Source organism: Scatophagus argus, chromosome 6, assembly GCF_020382885.2.
Source record: "Scatophagus argus isolate fScaArg1 chromosome 6, fScaArg1.pri, whole genome shotgun sequence".
In the NCBI taxonomy this organism is placed as follows: domain Eukaryota; kingdom Metazoa; phylum Chordata; class Actinopteri; family Scatophagidae; genus Scatophagus; species Scatophagus argus.
The window spans coordinates 22,662,663-22,680,217 of NC_058498.1; the positions used below are offsets into that span (position 1 = coordinate 22,662,663).

Genomic DNA, 17,555 nt, shown 5'->3' on the forward strand with positions numbered 1-17,555 from the left:
GACATGACTTGGGAGAAAAGACAAAAGCAGGCCAACGGGGTGAGAGCGTGGTTTAGGAGCAGAAGCCGTAAAAGGATTGAACACAAGTTCTTCTTGTGCACTTACAGAATATAAAATGATATGATATGTGTTAAGCCACCCAGAGAGCAGAGGACTGTGACACAAGTTCTAAGTGAGCTGAGGCAGTGCAGACCAGACTTTTTGTTCCTGTGTGGCAGCTCATATCCAAATTGTCCAGTGATATGTAATGCTAAATTAACCGGATAAACATGTCTTTAAATGAGTAGACAGCCTTACCAGCCTTAACCCCCGCCCCCCCCCTCCTTATTAAACCTGTGGGTCCCCATCCCAGCCATCCACCCCCACCCGCCACCACCAGTCCTCCATGGACTCATGCTGTTCAGGGCCCCAGACCCTCAGAACAGAGCCTGGCTAATGGAAAGCTTTCAAGGCGATGGGAGAAAAATGTCGGCTCTCGTTTGGCCTCTACCGTTTTCTGATGTCGTGTGTGTGTGTGTGTGTGTGTGTGTGTGCACATTGCTTTGGAATCACACACAACAACACACGATTACAAACAGCTTGAAAATCGAAAACAACAACACTGTCCACCCCCACCTCCACACACACACACACACATACCTGCTTTGGCCTCTATGAATGTGTCTTATTATGTTGGGCTTAAATTACGGGCTAAAATCACTTTGTGAAAAAGGTTATTTATTTATTTTTATTTATTCATTTTATTATTATTAATTTTTATGATGCATCAGTAGTCCTACCATTCTTCTTCTTCTTCTTCTTCTTCTTCAGAATCAGAATTCCTTTATTTATCCCTGAATTTATCTTCTTCTTATTATTAGTTGAGTTGAGTAGTAATTATGATGAACTTAATTTTAGTGCACTTACACCATAAAGCCAAAATTGGCAGCCATGACGATAAAATACAAAATAAAAGATAAACTAACTAGATAAACTAGGTAAAATAAAGGGAACCCAAATGCATTTAAATCAGAGTGTAAGACTAAAGTGTGATTGGAGATGTGATTTAAAAGAAGTTTCGTGTAGTTCGGTGATTTATAAGTTAGCAGTTAAAGTTTTAACATCATTTTAACAGTGAACAACGGTCAGCCTGGATTTTAGACCTATGTATCTTTTGTTTATCAGTTAATCTTGTTGTCTTTTTACTATACATTAAATGCAGTTGTTCTACACTTGAATAGTTATAGTCACAGACTCAATTTGTATTTTGTATTTACACTTGTATTTTGACTGTTACATATTTTTAAAAAATCTATTAAAAATAGAGATAAGACACACAAGCAAAGTTAAGTTGACTTATAGCATTTCCTTTTTACAATTTACCATAGAAGTCATGATTTTATGATCATGAATTCTTTTGGCCAAGATAATCTTGTAGTGAAAATCTGATATCATGACTGCCCTAGAGTGTATCTGTGTCTTCCAAACCAAGTAGGTCCAATCTTTGCTGTTAGAAAAGGTGATAAAACCAAATTAGCAACATACTGATTAGAATTTAAACTGGGATCAAGATGTGATACCACAGTTTCACAGTTTTTAGCTACAATTTTTATGTTGCACAATCCTAGATGCACGATGACAAATATGCTGAGGGTTAATAACATCCTTCCTGTTCAGATTTAAATGAGGACAGCAGGATCTTGTCTAGTTTGATGTCAGCAGTGCAGCTCTGTAGTGAGTGCAACATACCATTATCAGTGAACTTGGAATCATTGGAAGGTATGTATAATTAGCATGATTTTCACATATTCTTGAAACATAACCATAACTGTTGAGATTCATGAGGGGCTGGAACTTTACATGCAAAAACTACAAATCTCTAAAACAGTACAAAAGTCTGAAGCAAACATGCTATCCTTTCCCATTGCTACGCTGTAAAAGTCCATTTTTGTTGTGTAAAAGAGGCCCGGGGGAAGTGTGGCGTAGCCGCAGCCGACTCTCCAGGAGGACGCTCGTCAGGCCGAAGAGGCTGTTCTCCCCACACGTGTTCAGCCTGTCAGCTGCCTCGCCGATGTCTCTTGTTATTATTTTCCTCTCATTCTGCTGCCTTTTCTTTGCGGTCATGAATAATTTGTGTCTACGCCTTGTTGCTCGATGACAGCTGTGCAGTTGGTTTGCAGTCTGTTTTTCAGATCAGGTGAATAATGAATAAGCCTGTGCAACAAAAGAGCTGTGTCCTGTTCGAGCCCTGTCTCTCTTCCTCTGTCCCAGCTTAGGTGGCGTGTCAACCGCCGGGGAGGGGACAGGTGAGCAGGAAAAGTCTTGCTGCTGCAAAAAGTTTCCTAAATGAATACATGAAAACACTTTTATGTCATATCTTTTCATCTTTCGACGGTGTCTCGCCATCATTTTCTGCATCCGAGCACGTTAATCAGTGCTTTTCCATGTCTCTCAGGGGTTATCTGTCTTTGTAACTCGTCAAACCTGTGTGAAATCTGCTGAACACAGCGAGAGAGTAAATACCACATTATTATTACAATATACACAACAGGGCCTGCTCACCCTCGGGGGGGGGGGTAATCACATTTGTTCTCTCTTCACAGTGTTGTCTCTATCTCCTCTCTCATGAAAAGAACAACATATGAATCTGTCCATTCACCAGATGTTGCTGGTGCATGAAGTATTGCATGTGATGTGCTCATCAGATTTGCTCCTTTGTGCATCATGTTGAGTATCACAGTTGTAAATGGTTGCCGTTCCGCACTTCAAGAGATTTGTTTCTTTACATGGAAAAAAAACTCAGAAAAAGGTGATTTGGCACTTGGTAGATTTATCTGAACCCTGCCACAGTCTGTTTGACCTTAAAACCCATTATAGATATTCCCATTCAAGTCCAGACTGGGAATGCATGCAGCTTCTTTAAGCAGTAGAAGATACATAAAAATCAAAATAAAACATCAGAGTGTGTCTCTAAAATCTCCTTTATTATTCATGGTTCATTTCAGTTTAATAATGAATCATCTGAAGCCACAAAACCGAGACACTGAACTTTCTGATTGCACAGCTATGTCTGTGAAGTGAAATGAATGCAGCCGTACCCCTGGATGGAGGCGTGTGTGGCTGTGCTCACAGATGTGTGTGCATTTCTGGACCGAGCTGCAGGCCTAGATTTGAGCCTCAGACTGCAATGTTCTGATTACTCGCCCACTCGAATCGATTGAGCCATATTCTATTCATATTTGATATGCCTCGAGGCAGTTGGGTAATGCTTTAAAAAAAAAAAACTCCATCGGTGCCCTTGGAGGAAATCTGGTCAACCTAATGGCTCATTTGTTGGTTTTTTTTTGGTTTTTTTTTTTTGCTTGAAATGCTTCTCTCTGAGATTGTGCTCGAGGAGTGTCTCTCAGAGGAAATCGTGCAACAACTTAAGAGATAAAATAGCAAACGTTTCGGTTTCTAAACAAGTCAGTGTTGAGTTGCTAAAAAAAAAAAAAAAAAAAAAGTGGCTGAGGTCAGCTGAAGTCTACCTGTTCTGCACCTGGAAGCTGCCCACTTGGCCGTTAATTCAAAGCACTGTGGTCATCCTGGTGGCTTGAGGCACCGCTTAAGGTGCTTAATGACAAACTCAGCCTCATTCCTACAGGAGGAAATTCCCCTCAACATCACTAAGTGTGAACAGAATGTGCCAGTCTTTATCACTCAGTGATTTCCTGTATGTTAAGTGAGCCTCTCTTTGTTAAATGTCAGCTTTAATGTCAGCTGAGATCATCTTTAAAATTGGTAATGTGAAGTTGTTGAAATGAGGAGAATAAGCAGCACAGCACCGAGGTGCACAGCATCCATTAAGCTTGCTTTAAATCAGCTCGCCTTTTCCTGTTCTCCTTTCGCCTGTTCGTCTCAGGGTTTAAAATATTCAGTATTTTCGCAGGCCTGGATGTTGTACGATTCTGTGGGAAGTGAGGCATAGAAAATCCTTGTGAGTCAGTGATTTCAATCAATGTTGAGGGAAGACGACTAACTGATTGTTCCTTTTTTTCCCCCCTCTTTTATCTTGTTGGAAAAGATGAGTGAAACATTCAAAGTGACAGCAGTAATTATTAAGGTGGCTGCTTTTCTGACAAGGTGATTAATTTGGTTTCAAATGTATGATTAATACATTCTGATGATGACTGAATGGAAATCATACTTATCCCACCACTTTCCTTAATCTTTTGCAATTTGATTCATTTCTTGTCAGTGTCTCAATAGGATTAATTGTTGCCTGGTTCTACACTGTGGTAGCCTCACATTGAATCACTTTGTGCTCATCACTTAGTTGTAATGAACTTTGTGAAACTCAGACGATCACAGCTGCTGCACGTGCTGTCCTCCTAAAACTTCTGGGGAGGGGGGGTTAACAGCCATGAGGGTAAAAAAAATATTTGGTTAACGGTAAAATCTGTTTAAGGTCCAAACACATGGCTGCAGTAGTCAAAACAAACAGGAGCTGGTGGCCTCTGGGCAATAATCACAATCACAGCAGCAAGATGGTGGCATGTCCTGAACTTCTGGTTTTTTGGGTTTTTTTTTGGGGGGGGGGGTTCTTGTCTGCAGTTAACTTAGACATTTTGAAAACCAAACATCTTGTTAGCTTATGCTGCTGTTTTCTAGGAACAGGAAGCCACACACCACTGTCTGAAATAATTATTAGCTTCTAAACATAATTCTAATCAGAGCTGAACTCAACAAATTGCCATCATTAGTGCACTTGAGTCTTGCCTGCGGAAAACTACAATGTAATATGAGCCGATGTTGGTTATATCACATTTTAATTGTAATTATTTGGTTTTGAGGAGGGGGCACCCCTGGCCGATATTGATCCCCCTCAGTATTGACTCCGCGGTTATGGCCTTGTGGCCTACTCACTACGGAGTCTGTAAGGTGTCAAAAAAGGCAATTTTGGTGACGAGTTTCGTTGATAAGCAAACTGACGAGCTGCCGAACACTCATTTTATTTGGTCTTTTTGTCTGATGTTCCCAAATCCTTCATTTGGAAAAATAAAAGAAGCCATCTTAGGTTATTCCACTATTAGACTTTATTGCTTTTTAATTTCAATAAACCAAGCAGAAAGTAAAAGAGTCTGGGGGGGGAAATGTATGTTTAAAATAAAAAAGGTTCATTCCGACAATAAAATGTGCAAAATGGGAATGCAGACGCTAGCAGCCCCACAGTGACCCTCCTGTTTATTAAATCACACAGTCTGAGGAGACTGTTTTGCCAGCAGATTTTCAAACTGAAAACAGAACGCAGATTTTCATCTCTGTTGGCTTTACTGCCGATCCGGTTCTTTAAGTGTGAGTACAAATATTTGATGCCCTCAGAGGCAGATTCTTATCACACCACGAATTTATCATGCTTCATGTGTGCATGTCTGACTGTTCACAGCTTATCTCTGGTTCTCTGGACCTTTAGAACAACCTGCAGTAAGATGGTAAAATAATTAGTGTTGTTGGTGCCTTCAACCTGTAAAATATCCGTCAGAAGAAGTTCGTTCGTTTAAGCGTAAAGTCGACGTTTTCCTTAGTAGAATAAATAAATCATCTGCTTCTCGGCCGAGATAATCATATATCTTTCCAATACACTTTCACGTTACGTTTTTACAAAACTAAAAGTGGATCTTGGTCGAAAAAAACGTCCTCAAGTGGGGCGATTGGGATAAAAGGCGCAATTGTCTTCTGTTTATAATGTCTTTGTCAGATCACTCCTTGACAGACTCTAAAGTCAGGTGATTTGGTGCAGTGATGGCGGTTCGTTCCCCTTCACTTGAGTCCGTGCTGCGTCTCTTTGTGCCTCCTCAGGTCCACTTTTCTCTGGAAACCTTTGCCGCAGAGGTCGCAGCCGAAGGGTTTGTATCCCGTGTGTTTCCGGCTGTGCGTGATCAGGTTGGAGCTCTGGCTGAACGCTTTCCCACACACCTGACATTTGTGTGGCTTCTCACCTGAAGACAAAACACACACACATTTAGGAAACGTTTTGGTTGGGTTTTTTTTTCCTGAACAGCAACTAAATATTTTTTTTTCTTAGCCAGTAAGGTTTTCGGCCTTTTGCGCACAATTTATGCACTTTTCATCCGGCAGGTGACATTTTAACTTTGCCATGCGGCCTTCCTTTGCACCACTTGCCTGTGTGGATGAAAGTGTGTTTCTTCATGTCTGACTTCTGGTGGAACCTTTTCCCGCAGTACTGGCACGGGTATGGCCGAGTGTCGGAGTGGATGAGCAGGTGCGTGGACAGAGTGGACGACCTCTTAAAACTTTTGCCGCATATTTTGCAGTCGAAACTTCTTTCCTGAAACGAGAGCAAAAACTGTGAGCAAAGCCCTCCCTGAAACAGAAGCACTTTGTCCACTAAGATTCAAAGTCAGAGAAGGTGTGAGCTGCAGGACGCGGTTTGGAGTGCCACCTGAGAGTGCACAGCTTTGTGCTGTTCCAGGCTGACTGCGTGTCCGAAGGTTTTGCCGCATATTTCACACGCGAATGGCCTGGTGCCGCTATGCGATCTGCGGACGTGGACTTCCAAACCGTGAGGAGTAGAAAACACCTGGTGGAGAGAGAAAAAAGACATTGTAGATATTTTGCAAATAAGAAAGATTTGGAGAAAACGGAAATCGTGTCTTGTTCGATACTTGAAGGAATGAATGAACTGATTTCATTTGGGAAATCTAAGATGCGGGGGTCAGAGGTCAGCCACAGAGTCATTCAGCATTTGGTGTGCAGGCAGGAAACACTTGTTTTTATTTTACTTCAGATGATCACGTGCAGTTCGTGTATTCACAGGATGTGTACACGCATCCTCGTCCTCACCTTACTGCATTTGACACACTTGTAAGCGCCGTTGAGGACCAGGCTGGAGCGCAGCAGGTCCGCCTGGGCCTTCACACTGTGCGTCTTTGCGTGCGGGCCTCCGTCAGGAAACAGCAGCGCAGCAGCGTGCCTCCAGTCCCCGTAAGACTTCTCGGCCAGAGTCCGCTCTGCGTACAGAGCCGGGTGGGTGCTCCTGTCCCCGTAGAAAGCCATCGCCCCCTGGTCCCTGTCCACCTCCATGCTGGGATGGAGGCCCTGCTGCACCACGGGCCTGAGCCCCGGCCCCGGGTAGCTGCTCCAGGCATACGGCCGGAAGGGTACTGTGAAGGGCTGGCTCTCATCCACCAGAGGAGAAAGGGATTTCTCGGAATCTACTGGAGAGAGAGGAACAGATGAAATATTAATGCGACCACTGACATGGTTGAAGCGGGGCGTTTCCGAGGCCCGACGGGGCACAAGGAGTCATGCAATGTTCTTTCAGAGAATTCCCAGGTGACGAAACTGTAGGGAAACCAGGAATTTGAGATGGGAAAAGAGGGATTGTGCTTTGTTAAGATGTATTGGCTTACAGTTAACTCAAGGCCCAGCTCACTTTTATATCGAAACAAAGTATCAAAAAGTGACAGCATTCTGACGTAAAACACACACATGAAACATTGCAGCTCTTCAGCAGTCAAAGGCCTCACATATAATCGTCTTTCCGATAGACACAATGCAAGAAATAGAATGAAATTGTGTGAATTGGGTCTATACTGAGTTAATCATTCAGTGTGTGTGTGTGTGTGTGTGTGTGTGTGTACCCGGTGATGCAGAAGGAGACGGGGGCCTCCAGAAGTCCTCATAGTCCGTGGATCGACCGCACAGACTGTCGGCGCAGCTCTGCAGGGACTTCGGGGAGAAGTCAGCATCGTCAGCCAGGTGGATGTCCGGAGAGGGGCAGTACCTGTCCACCGACATGTCGGAGTCCTCTGGGAGCCGGTCTGCTTCTGAGAGGACACACGGAGGACAGTCAGCATCTTAACGAGTGGAAGTAAGGAAATTCTAGTATCGCATTTAAACGAATCCTGTATGACTGCACAACAACTGGAGATTTAAAAAAATAGAAATCATACGGAAAGTCACTGCATGGCACTTAATGTTGACACTGTGGAAGTATTGGCCAAATATTACAGGATTATTCGATGTGCAAAAATACAGAAAGGTTGGGCAGTATTACTTCACTCGGTACAATAATCTATAATGTAGATTGTGTAGATTAAGTATAATAGAAAAGTAATACAGTAAAGATTTAAAACTGCATCGCTTTCACTAAACATTGAAGTGATTTTTCGTTAACGTGAAATCATAGGGGCGATTTTACCACCTATGCAAACATCAGAAATTCCATTTTTATTTGAGCATTTTTAGAAAATGAAAATGTAAATCTTATTTCAATAAACTGGAACTTGTCAGTTATTTAAACAGTTAAAATCAGACCATGCGTTTTCCCTTTGCGTTTCATCATTTAACACGTTTTTAATCAAAACAATCCTCGTTTAAAATAATTTAAAAAAAATGTTTCAATGGGATAAAATGTCATATGCAAATACAAATTTATCGCAGTAAAAATATTTCTAAAGTGAATCATTTTTGCACAAACCTGAGCATATGTGCGCCAGTATAGTGTCCAGCTTGCTGTAGTCATCCTCCAAACTGCGGGGCTGGTGGTAGCTGTGCGCCTTCTTACTCTTCACCATGAAGGAGCGAGGCATCTCTGATCTGCGAGCAGACAAGTAAAATCCAGCTGTTGAGAGGACGTTCGCTCTGAACTCTGCAAAGATTTGATCTCCACTGGCGAGGAGATGCGCCTCCAAGCGCTTTAAGAGTGTGCAACCTGACGACGGAGCATGCGCACACCGTCCGTCCCCGTCTGCCAGGTGTTGCGCGGACAGGTGTCACTGCAGCGGCTCATCCGCTCACTGCGTTGCAAAGAAAAAAAAAGGAAAAGGAAAGAAAAAGGAAAAATATATCCGCCTGCGGTGTGTTAGTCAGTATGTGTGTGGCTGCAGGTGATAGGAAAATAATATGAGATGGGGGCGAATTCTTGTTACTTCTCCTCAGTGCAAATGCGCATGTGACGTAGTGCTTTGGCTTTGTTTCATAAACACCCCGGGAATTATGAGCGGTTGATTTTATCTGTTATCAAAATAAAAAAAAAATTAAAAATTCAAATAAAATTTAGAAACATCAAACAAGAAGTCTAAGTGACTTGGGCCCACCGCCCACCGCTCCTGCCGGTGTCCCTCTGCTCGGGCTGCAGCTCGTGTCTCCAGAGGAGCCCGCGGCGATCAGGACAAGTGATATATACAGGCCTTATCAGCGTCTTACCCAATCTGACAGGGAGAGAGGAAACGCGGAGGGTGGGTCACCCCAGGGTGTCACTGGCATGTAGTGTTAAAGCAAAGGGGCGACGGGTGGGGAGGACTCTGAGCCAACAGCGTTCTTAATATAGAGTACATTTACTCTGAAATGTTCACCTTTACTGCAGCCTGTACATCCCCACAGGTCTGTCGGGAGCGTGTGTTTGATTTTCTTATTCCTCAAACACAACACAGTAAAAAGAAATAATAACCAAGTAGCACGCGCAGCAATAACTCCTCGCATTAAATGCACCTTAATTTTGGGGTCCTCACTAGACAAAGTGTTGGTGGGGGTTTGTCCCGGTCTGGTAGTCATTTGGGCCGTAGAGTGTTATTATGTGACAGACACTCTCCGTCCTCACGCCTGCGGTGACAGTTTCACATTACCCTCAGAAGAAAGAAGCCCAAAACAGAGACAATTTGTTTTCTGTTCGCCCAGGACGCAGATCGTAGCGCCTGTTAAGCGTCATTACGCACTGAACAATAGGATAGACTCGTGCGTCCTGGTGTTTTTTTTATCCACTGCAGGTGCAACAAATGTATTTTTCAAAACTGTGGCAGCGAGGGAAAAAGAGGAACTTTGATTGCCGCAAGGAAAACAACAATTAAAGTGAACACAGTTATTAATATGTGAATGGAACTGTGTGTTACTGATCTGCGTTGTCTGTGACTGTGTGTTTGAGTGTTTGTGCTTCATCATTGTAATAATGTTTAAAGAGCTTTGCCAGCGGGTGTCAAACTTTAGATCTTTTTGGTTTTTTTTAGAACCCAGAGTTCACGCAAATAGCGTGATTTTCACGTCTTCTGCAACCGCGTTTTGAGCCACTTCTCAGTTAATCAGGTCAAAGCTTACCTAACTGATCTTTTTTTCCCCCTTCCACTAATATAAAATATCAAGGGTCTAGATTCAATCTTGATTCGTCAAATTTAACCCGAGGATGCAGTCTTAAGGCTAAGTGAGAGGTGCAGGTCGCACTGAATGCATTTTCACTTGTCGGCTACAGGCAAACCAGCCTATCAGTACGTGAGGGACAGGAAATCAAAGCGCCACATGTCCCGACTCGATTAGACACATGACGGCCGCTGCATCCGGACTCCGTGTTGGTGAAGATATGAAGCCCAAACCGATAAAAGCAGAAGCAGGCGGGCGGACGGACAGACGGACGGACGGGCCCTGCTGCCCGGAGTGAACCGACAGGCCGACAGAGAGAGGCCGGTCGGAACGCTGCGCAATAGTGGCATCCTGTCATTATAACAAACAGATAAACACAACAGAGCTAATGCAACAACAGTGATAATAATATGATTATATTAATAACAATGATAACAATAACAATGAATTATCTACTTGCAGAAGCCAGAGATTGTCTGAGTTTGGGCTCGATGACTAAACTTATTTCATTATTGTTTCTGCATAATTTAGTCAAATATTTATTGCTCTCTATTGAAATTCAACTTTATAACGCCTCTACACGTGAAAACACCAGATGATTCATGCCTCCCACACTGCCTGGCCCACATACTATGATTTTAAGATGCGTTTGCTATGGTGATCGTTTCAGGATGCGCGTAAAATTAGGACAAATTAAAGGTTAGTAAAAATACATAATCAATCAGAAACATAAACTACGCAACTGCGTAAAAGGTAACTACCATGTACAGGAGGGGGATTTTATCTCAAACTGAGGTAATGTTAATTTTAAATCCAAACTTACCAATTCTTAAGATGTAAGTTGTGTGGCATCATACCCAGGCACGTGTCTGTTGCTATCAAAATTAGCTCAAGGTTTTTTGTTTTTTTTTTTTTCCTGTGTTGAGATTTTTACAAACCAGCCTGGTAAAATTTGAATAAACTAACTGCCCTCCACTGCGCCATGAAATGCATGCTCAAAAATATCCGCAAACTCCACCAATCACTGCAACATAAAACAGAGAAATACACTGAGCTCGCAGACCATCACAGCTGCTAAATGAATAATTAAAAAAAAAAATAAAAAGAAATCATCACCAAAAGGATTCGGCAGTAATACAAACCTGGTTTATGTTTCAGAGTGCCCGAAGAGAAATGTTCTTTTAAAAATGTGGTTTTCTGCATGAAATGATTAGGCTAGAAGTTGAGGCTCAGCTCTGCAAACCGCGAGAAATCACTTCCTGAAAGCAGTCAATCTAAGAGAGCATCTTCACAGGAGGAAGGCAGCGCTGAGACAAAACATCCCACATGAGCTGAGTCTTCTGAACGCCAGTGCAGGTTAAAGGTCTGCATGAACACCAAGAGACGTCAGGCCAGGAGTTTAGCAAACGTTTTTATTATGAACCCATCGCTCACACACAACAGCAGTCTCATTTACTCTCCATAGTGTTGTCATGTGTGTCCTTACTGCACTGCAGACTCAAAAAGTGCCCTAACGTGTTCCTCTCCCATCAAACACCACATTTTGTTCAACAAAGGGACATCATCATCATCATTTTTTTTCTAGTTCATGGACATGACAGGCAAAATTGTGCATTCACTTCCACCTCGTCTTTCACTCAATAGTTAGTGTTCAGTATGGACATCCAGATCCTTCTGCGTGAAATGGAACAGAACTGGCCTGTTGATGAGCACGATACACAATATAGTGCTGACTTTGGTAACATCTGACACCTCCTGGTTCCTCTCCAGATTGTGTTATAAAGTGTACTGCGTTGTGTTATATCGGCTTTTTTTTCTCCCAGGAGTTCCCTCGGACTGTCATCCATTTACGTGCAAATTGATTGTGATACATAAAAACATATTGCAGACATGACTCGTGTTTGACTCAATCAGTAAATGCGCCGACTCACTGCGTCAGGCTCATCTTGAAAGTCGGGTGAGTTCAGAGAACTCGGCACAAGAGCAACAGTATTAGAAAAATAAACCCGTTCCCCTTGTCTGCACTAATGAATCACTGTGAGCTGAAGTCATCCAATCATCTTTTTCTCCTAATTGGATTTCACCCTCACTTGTTTTTGTCATTTGTGTTACCATATTAAACTAACTTACATGTCCCTTTCTTTTTTCTCTCTCAGTTGTACAATATGTTCTAAACATCAGATATGCAATAGATACATATTTTCAAGTTCAAAAGGAATTGGGGAAAGAAAAACATAATACACATTTACATATCTACAGGTGTGCAGATGTCACGCTGAACAGCCCTGGTGAAAGGCATGTGGCATGTGTTAAGGCCATAGAGTCAAGTCAACACTGGCTGACACAAGCAGCTCTGATGCCAGACTCTGACTAAGACAAAATACATATCAGGTCACACACACACACATACACACAGCACTTATACAATTCTGCCTCTGCTGCATGATGGACACTTAATAGTAACGGCACCAGTACAAGTTTGATGTTCATTTATAAAATGCTTAAAAATATAAAAACACATTGGATGAAGTGTGTAATGTAGCATAAAAGGTTTTATTGCACAGTCTCTTTGTCTGTGTTGTACCCACAGGAGGATCACTGTAGCCCGGTAGAGTTTGATAAGCTCCATATCTCCATTCTCAGCTTGTGCCAGTGGTGCTCAGACAGTGGGCTGCCCTCAAGGAAGAAAACAACAACAACAACAACAAAAATTCAAACAAACAGAACAAACTAAATCCAAAAAGGTGTGATTCTCAGGATATGAAATGATGATGCATTTCCTTTCTGTAATTCCGAACTCCAGATCCAGGCGTCTCCTCTGAGACGGCTGCTGGAAACACCTCCTCTTCCTCAGTGGGTGCTGACAGCCTGTGTCTCATCTCTCGGCATGCAGGTGCTGGTCACACGGTGGTGGACTTGTGGCTGCCGCTCTGAGGCACAGAGAGTCGCAGGGCCTCGTCGTCCTCCTCCTCCTCCTCACTGTCCGTGTCCCCGAGGTTGGGGTGCAGTCTGATACGGTCCCTGCTCTTCCGCTGGGTGTCCCGGAAGGAGGGGTCCTTGACTCCATCTTCATCTGAAGACTGGTAAGACACATCATCCCCCACATAGTGATTGACAATATGGATCCCATCAAAAGTGGGCTGACTGGCCAGGCCCCTCTGTCCTTTTAAGCAGCAAATCTGTGAGAATAAGCATGAAGAGTATAAGGCATTAGATATGCAAAGGATGTTTACTCCTGCATGCAAAAATGAGCCACTTGTAGATATGGGGCTCCTGAAGGAGAAAACAAAGACAAACAGGACACAAGCTTCAATTCAGCACAATATGGTCAGTCAGTGATATTTAAACAGCACCACTGGCACAAACAGAATGAGCCGTCTTTCACAAATCTAACATGCAGGGAGGAATTCAACCAAAAAACAAATGGGAGCAAAGAAACCAGATCTCAGTTGTGCCCCAATTCCATACCACATACATATAGAATCATATCGTACAGTAGTACTAATATAGTAACGCAGTATACTGTCTCTGCAGCTAGTGTACGAGAAATCAATACCATCAGCATTCTGTACTAACAGGAAATGACATCAAAAGTGCACCAACCAACAAACTATGACTTTGGAATTACACAATTACAACTGAAGAAAACAAACTGTTTTCCGACACAGTGGGAGCTTTTTCACCACCATCGTCAATTAGTTTGAACGTCTTTTCCAGCTGTGAGTAGCTCTGCTGTTTCTTTTGGACATGACTTAGTGGGTCAACAGTGTCCATCAACTGCATGCCCACTTGTATACTAAGTGACTTCATATTCAAAGTTCCCTAGAATCTGTATATAGTATGGGTATGGGACACAACTATTGTATCATTTATTCATGGGTGAGGGCTAGCTCCATTTGGGGGGGGCTGTTTATCAGGTTGGAAGTTAACCCAGCGCATGCTTACAAAACCAGCCGGTTAAATGCAAAGAGGTCAGTGCCTTGTATGGCAGCCTCAGTGTGTGAATGTGTAGTAAAGCATTGTGTGGTCAGTAGACTAGAAAAGCTCATATAAATCCAAGTCTGTTTCAAATGAGATTTGCAATTTGTCTTAAGTGTTTTCTGGCATGTTTCGGTTTTAAAAGTGAGACTAAAATGACGAGGACCAGCTGGTTAATTAAGACTCACGTACGTCAGGTTAACTTTCAGCGCAAATCAGCCGCTGTGAATTCAACAAACGCAAATGGAGCGAGGCTGGGGGCTAAACGATGGTCAGGGTTAAACCGCTGATGGTTACGTGACACATCTGTGGCAACTTACCTGAGTCAGCCTGCGATGCAACAGCCAGACATGTAGGAGGAGACGCATTCAGACGCCAGTTCAGGGCACAATAAGCAAAAATCACCAGCCTGCATTTACCTACACCTGTCTAAACTTAGCAGTGTGTCTTTCCTGTTGTTGCTTTGCAAAAAGGAAATTGCGTTCTGATCAACATCTGACTGGGTGCAGTCAAAATTTCCAGCAATGTAATGCAAGTTTGTGACGAGGGAGGGTGGTGGGATGTGTTATTCAGCCACTGTGACTACAGACACTAAAGTTAGCATGATTCCAGCAAGGCCACTCATAACCCAAGATGGCCACCACGCAAAACTAGGTGAGAGGGGAAATGACTCTGTGACCGATGGAGAGGCAGAATGAGCTGAAGCATGCAGCTCAACTGAACCCAAGTTCACCAACTCTTGCTGTGGTTTTTTTTTTTTTTTTTTTTTGTTTGCTCTTTTTTGCGCTTCATTCAATGTCAAGATAGGACATAGTTAACTGCTCCGCTAGAAGACGACAACAACTTCTATTTGCACTTTTAAAAACCATCATTAATCAGCAGAAACATGACATTCTTGCCAGGGGTGGACAATAAAGTATATTATTTCTAGTTTTTGGTATTTTTTTTTGTTTTTTGGAAAGGTATGACTTTTACTTCACTACTTTTGAAAGACAGATACTGTACTTTCAGACTCCACTGCTTTTCTGTGATGCTTCCTGTTTACTATACTTTGAAGCATAGTTTTGGAGACAGCACATGAAGTGACTGCATAGACCATATGCTGCATTTGTCACAGGAGAAAAACCAATCACAGTAAACTACTCGTCCCACGGCTGTCAGTGAAGTTCAAAGTGCTCGCTGAATGTTGTCAACAGTTGAGTTTGGTGTTTGGTGGCGGTATAATGATTGCTACAGCTGATAAAGATGACGTCTCCTCACCACCAGGACACCCAGCATATGTGAACTCCATCTTTGATATTTATGAACTCAAGAAAAGATTTGTATCATTTGAAACGTTTGCTCTGTTTGCCGTGCACAGATTCATCACTGCTAACGGCTAACCTTAGAAAGCACGTCGAGGTCTAGAAACATTTGTTGGCGTTTTTATGCTATGGCTGGTCAAGAAAATAATGTGGCACTGTGTGACTCCACCACTGACGCATATGAATATCTAGCTAGCAAAAGTGTGTTCCCATCAGTGCATTTATTATTTAGTTAATATTAAAGTTACATTTGACACCCCTCACCTGTATTAGAGTAATATTTGAGCAAGAGAATCTATGCTTTGAGGAAAATATTGGCTTGTGCATTTTGTCCACCACTACTTCTTGCATGTATCCTAAACAAATCGGTGTGGCAGGACTGAAGAGTGAAGATTAGCATTAATCACGTTTTATCCGTGATTCCTTAGTAAAGCTCTGAGTTTCGTTATATACTTTGGCTCTGATCTGCGATCAGCTTGTAGAAACATCTGCAGTATAGTCTGTAAAGGTACCTGCAAGAGGTGTCAAATCCAAACAGGAAGTTTCTGGGTGTAGTTAACACTTATACTAATCGGTTAGCCTCAAAGAAAAACCATATCAGACAGAATGTTGTGAAAACTTCTCAAATGCTTGATCAAAGAAAAGGCACAAAGAAAATCAGATTTTGTACAAGGTGCAGAATAAGGCGGTGTGAATAATAATGGACCTGATGTTTTTTTCACACGTCTCACCTCGTGTTCTAGCTCTGCTATCTGGCTTTTGAGGTCGCGGATGTACTGGCTTGAATCTGTGTGGTTCAGCTGGCCTTGGACTTTGCCTTCTTCTTTCTGTTGGTAGAAGACATGAACATAATAATAAGCTACAGCATCCAGTCATACAGGTGACTTTCCTAAACACAAGGAAGATGCACAACCGTTTATAGAACTGAAAGCTATATGGAGCAGAAAACCAGCGAATACCAGTGCTGTATATTGGTAAGAACATGGTGCTATGATATCTATCACTATACAGGTGTTATGGGTATTTTCTTTCACCCAGGCATCTACTAGAGCCCTAATGCTGATTAAAAAAAAGAAAAGCAGCACCACCAAGTGCCCTCCTCGAGTGGCAGGAGACCAAAATGGCAGATGAGGGGGAACCACAAAACACTGTCATGTGTGCTTGATTTCCTCCTGGGGCCCTGGGGATGAGGCTGTCTTGTTAGCTTTAACAGTTAAACAGCCCATGTGATGTTTACCTTCCTCACTGAAGACATCTGCAGGCACTGGAGACAAAACATATTTAAACCTCAATCACACACATGAACCTGGCAGTTCTACAGTGAGACCAGAGACGAGTGCACAGAGGAGTTCAAACCACAGGCTGCAGCAGCACGGGAACACTGAGATGAAAAAAAGAAGAAAAAGAAAAAGGAAGATGCACACGCAGTGGGGGTTGGGGCGTTGAGGAGGTAGAGAGGTGATACCGAGTCTTCTCTGGCTGGCCAACACCCCAAAATACAAGTGGGTTTTTGATTCCTGCGGTAAGGTGGGGTTGAGCTTCACAGGTCCCAGCAGGCCGTTTTTTTTTCTCCTCCCCACACAGAAGTGTCTAAACAAGTGAGATTATTCCAAGAACCTGTTGTTTTTGAGGTTTGGCCACTCCAAAACACTGCCACAATAAGGCAGTTGATCAGACTTCCTCATGTTCAGCTGTGTGAATCGACAGGTGTCAGGCTGTGGCCGGGGACGTCAAACAGTCCCACTGAAACGTTTTCATCACGTTCCTGCAGCCTCAAATGTCTGTTCGACTTTGTTTGGTTCCAACAGAAGAACAACAGAGGTAAGGCAGGGGAGGAAGGACAACTCCTTTTAAAGTCAGAGAAAAAGAGTGGCAAGTTAAATTTGGTTACCGTGGCAACAGCAGTGAACAGTGCAGCCGATCTAATCTGGAACATCATCATCAACATTTTCATCACATCTTGAGCTGCTGAGCGCAATCACGGCTCATGAAAAAAAACTTCCACGGAATGCATTAGAGTTTCATCAGAATGCATGCGTCACATGCATTCACAGTATTTTTACACTGCGTCTCCATTGTTGTGGCAACGACAGGCAGCTTATCCTCAATACGCGAAAGAAGTTTGAAAATGTGTGATTCAGGTTACAGTTTTACTATGAT

General features: G+C 42.8%; 2 protein-coding genes across 9 annotated transcripts in view; both read right to left on the reverse strand.

The window, feature by feature from the left end:
* Nucleotides 1-4,634: 4,634 nt before the first annotated feature.
* gfi1ab (growth factor independent 1A transcription repressor b) lies at nt 4,635-11,420 on the reverse strand. Of its 4 annotated transcripts, none has more exons than XM_046392396.1 (7): nt 11,256-11,420; nt 8,462-8,580; nt 7,623-7,808; nt 6,823-7,196; nt 6,422-6,559; nt 6,142-6,307; nt 4,635-5,957 (listed from the first exon to the last, which is right to left on the reverse strand). In XM_046392396.1, the coding sequence occupies exons 2-7, from the start codon at nt 8,571-8,573 to the stop codon at nt 5,779-5,781; spliced, it is 1,155 nt and encodes a 384-aa protein (XP_046248352.1). In that variant the 5' UTR covers nt 8,574-8,580; nt 11,256-11,420; the 3' UTR covers nt 4,635-5,778. The 4 variants fall into 4 exon arrangements, with proteins under 4 accessions (XP_046248352.1, XP_046248351.1, XP_046248353.1 ...); XM_046392395.1 differs by lacking the exon at nt 11,256-11,420 and adding an exon at nt 10,937-11,216; XM_046392397.1 differs by lacking the exon at nt 11,256-11,420 and having other exon boundaries at nt 6,823-7,193; nt 8,462-8,775.
* Nucleotides 11,421-12,647: 1,227 nt separating this feature from the next.
* Nucleotides 12,648-17,555, reverse strand: part of evi5b (ecotropic viral integration site 5b) — a 30,228-nt gene continuing 25,320 nt past the window's right edge. For all 5 annotated transcript variants that reach the window (XM_046392386.1, XM_046392388.1, XM_046392387.1 and 2 more), the window contains 2 exons: nt 16,127-16,222; nt 12,648-13,292 (listed from right to left, as the gene is read on the reverse strand). In XM_046392386.1, the coding sequence (XP_046248342.1) occupies nt 13,014-13,292; nt 16,127-16,222 (375 nt within the window). In that variant the 3' untranslated portion in view covers nt 12,648-13,013. The remainder of the gene's footprint in view (nt 13,293-16,126; nt 16,223-17,555) is intronic.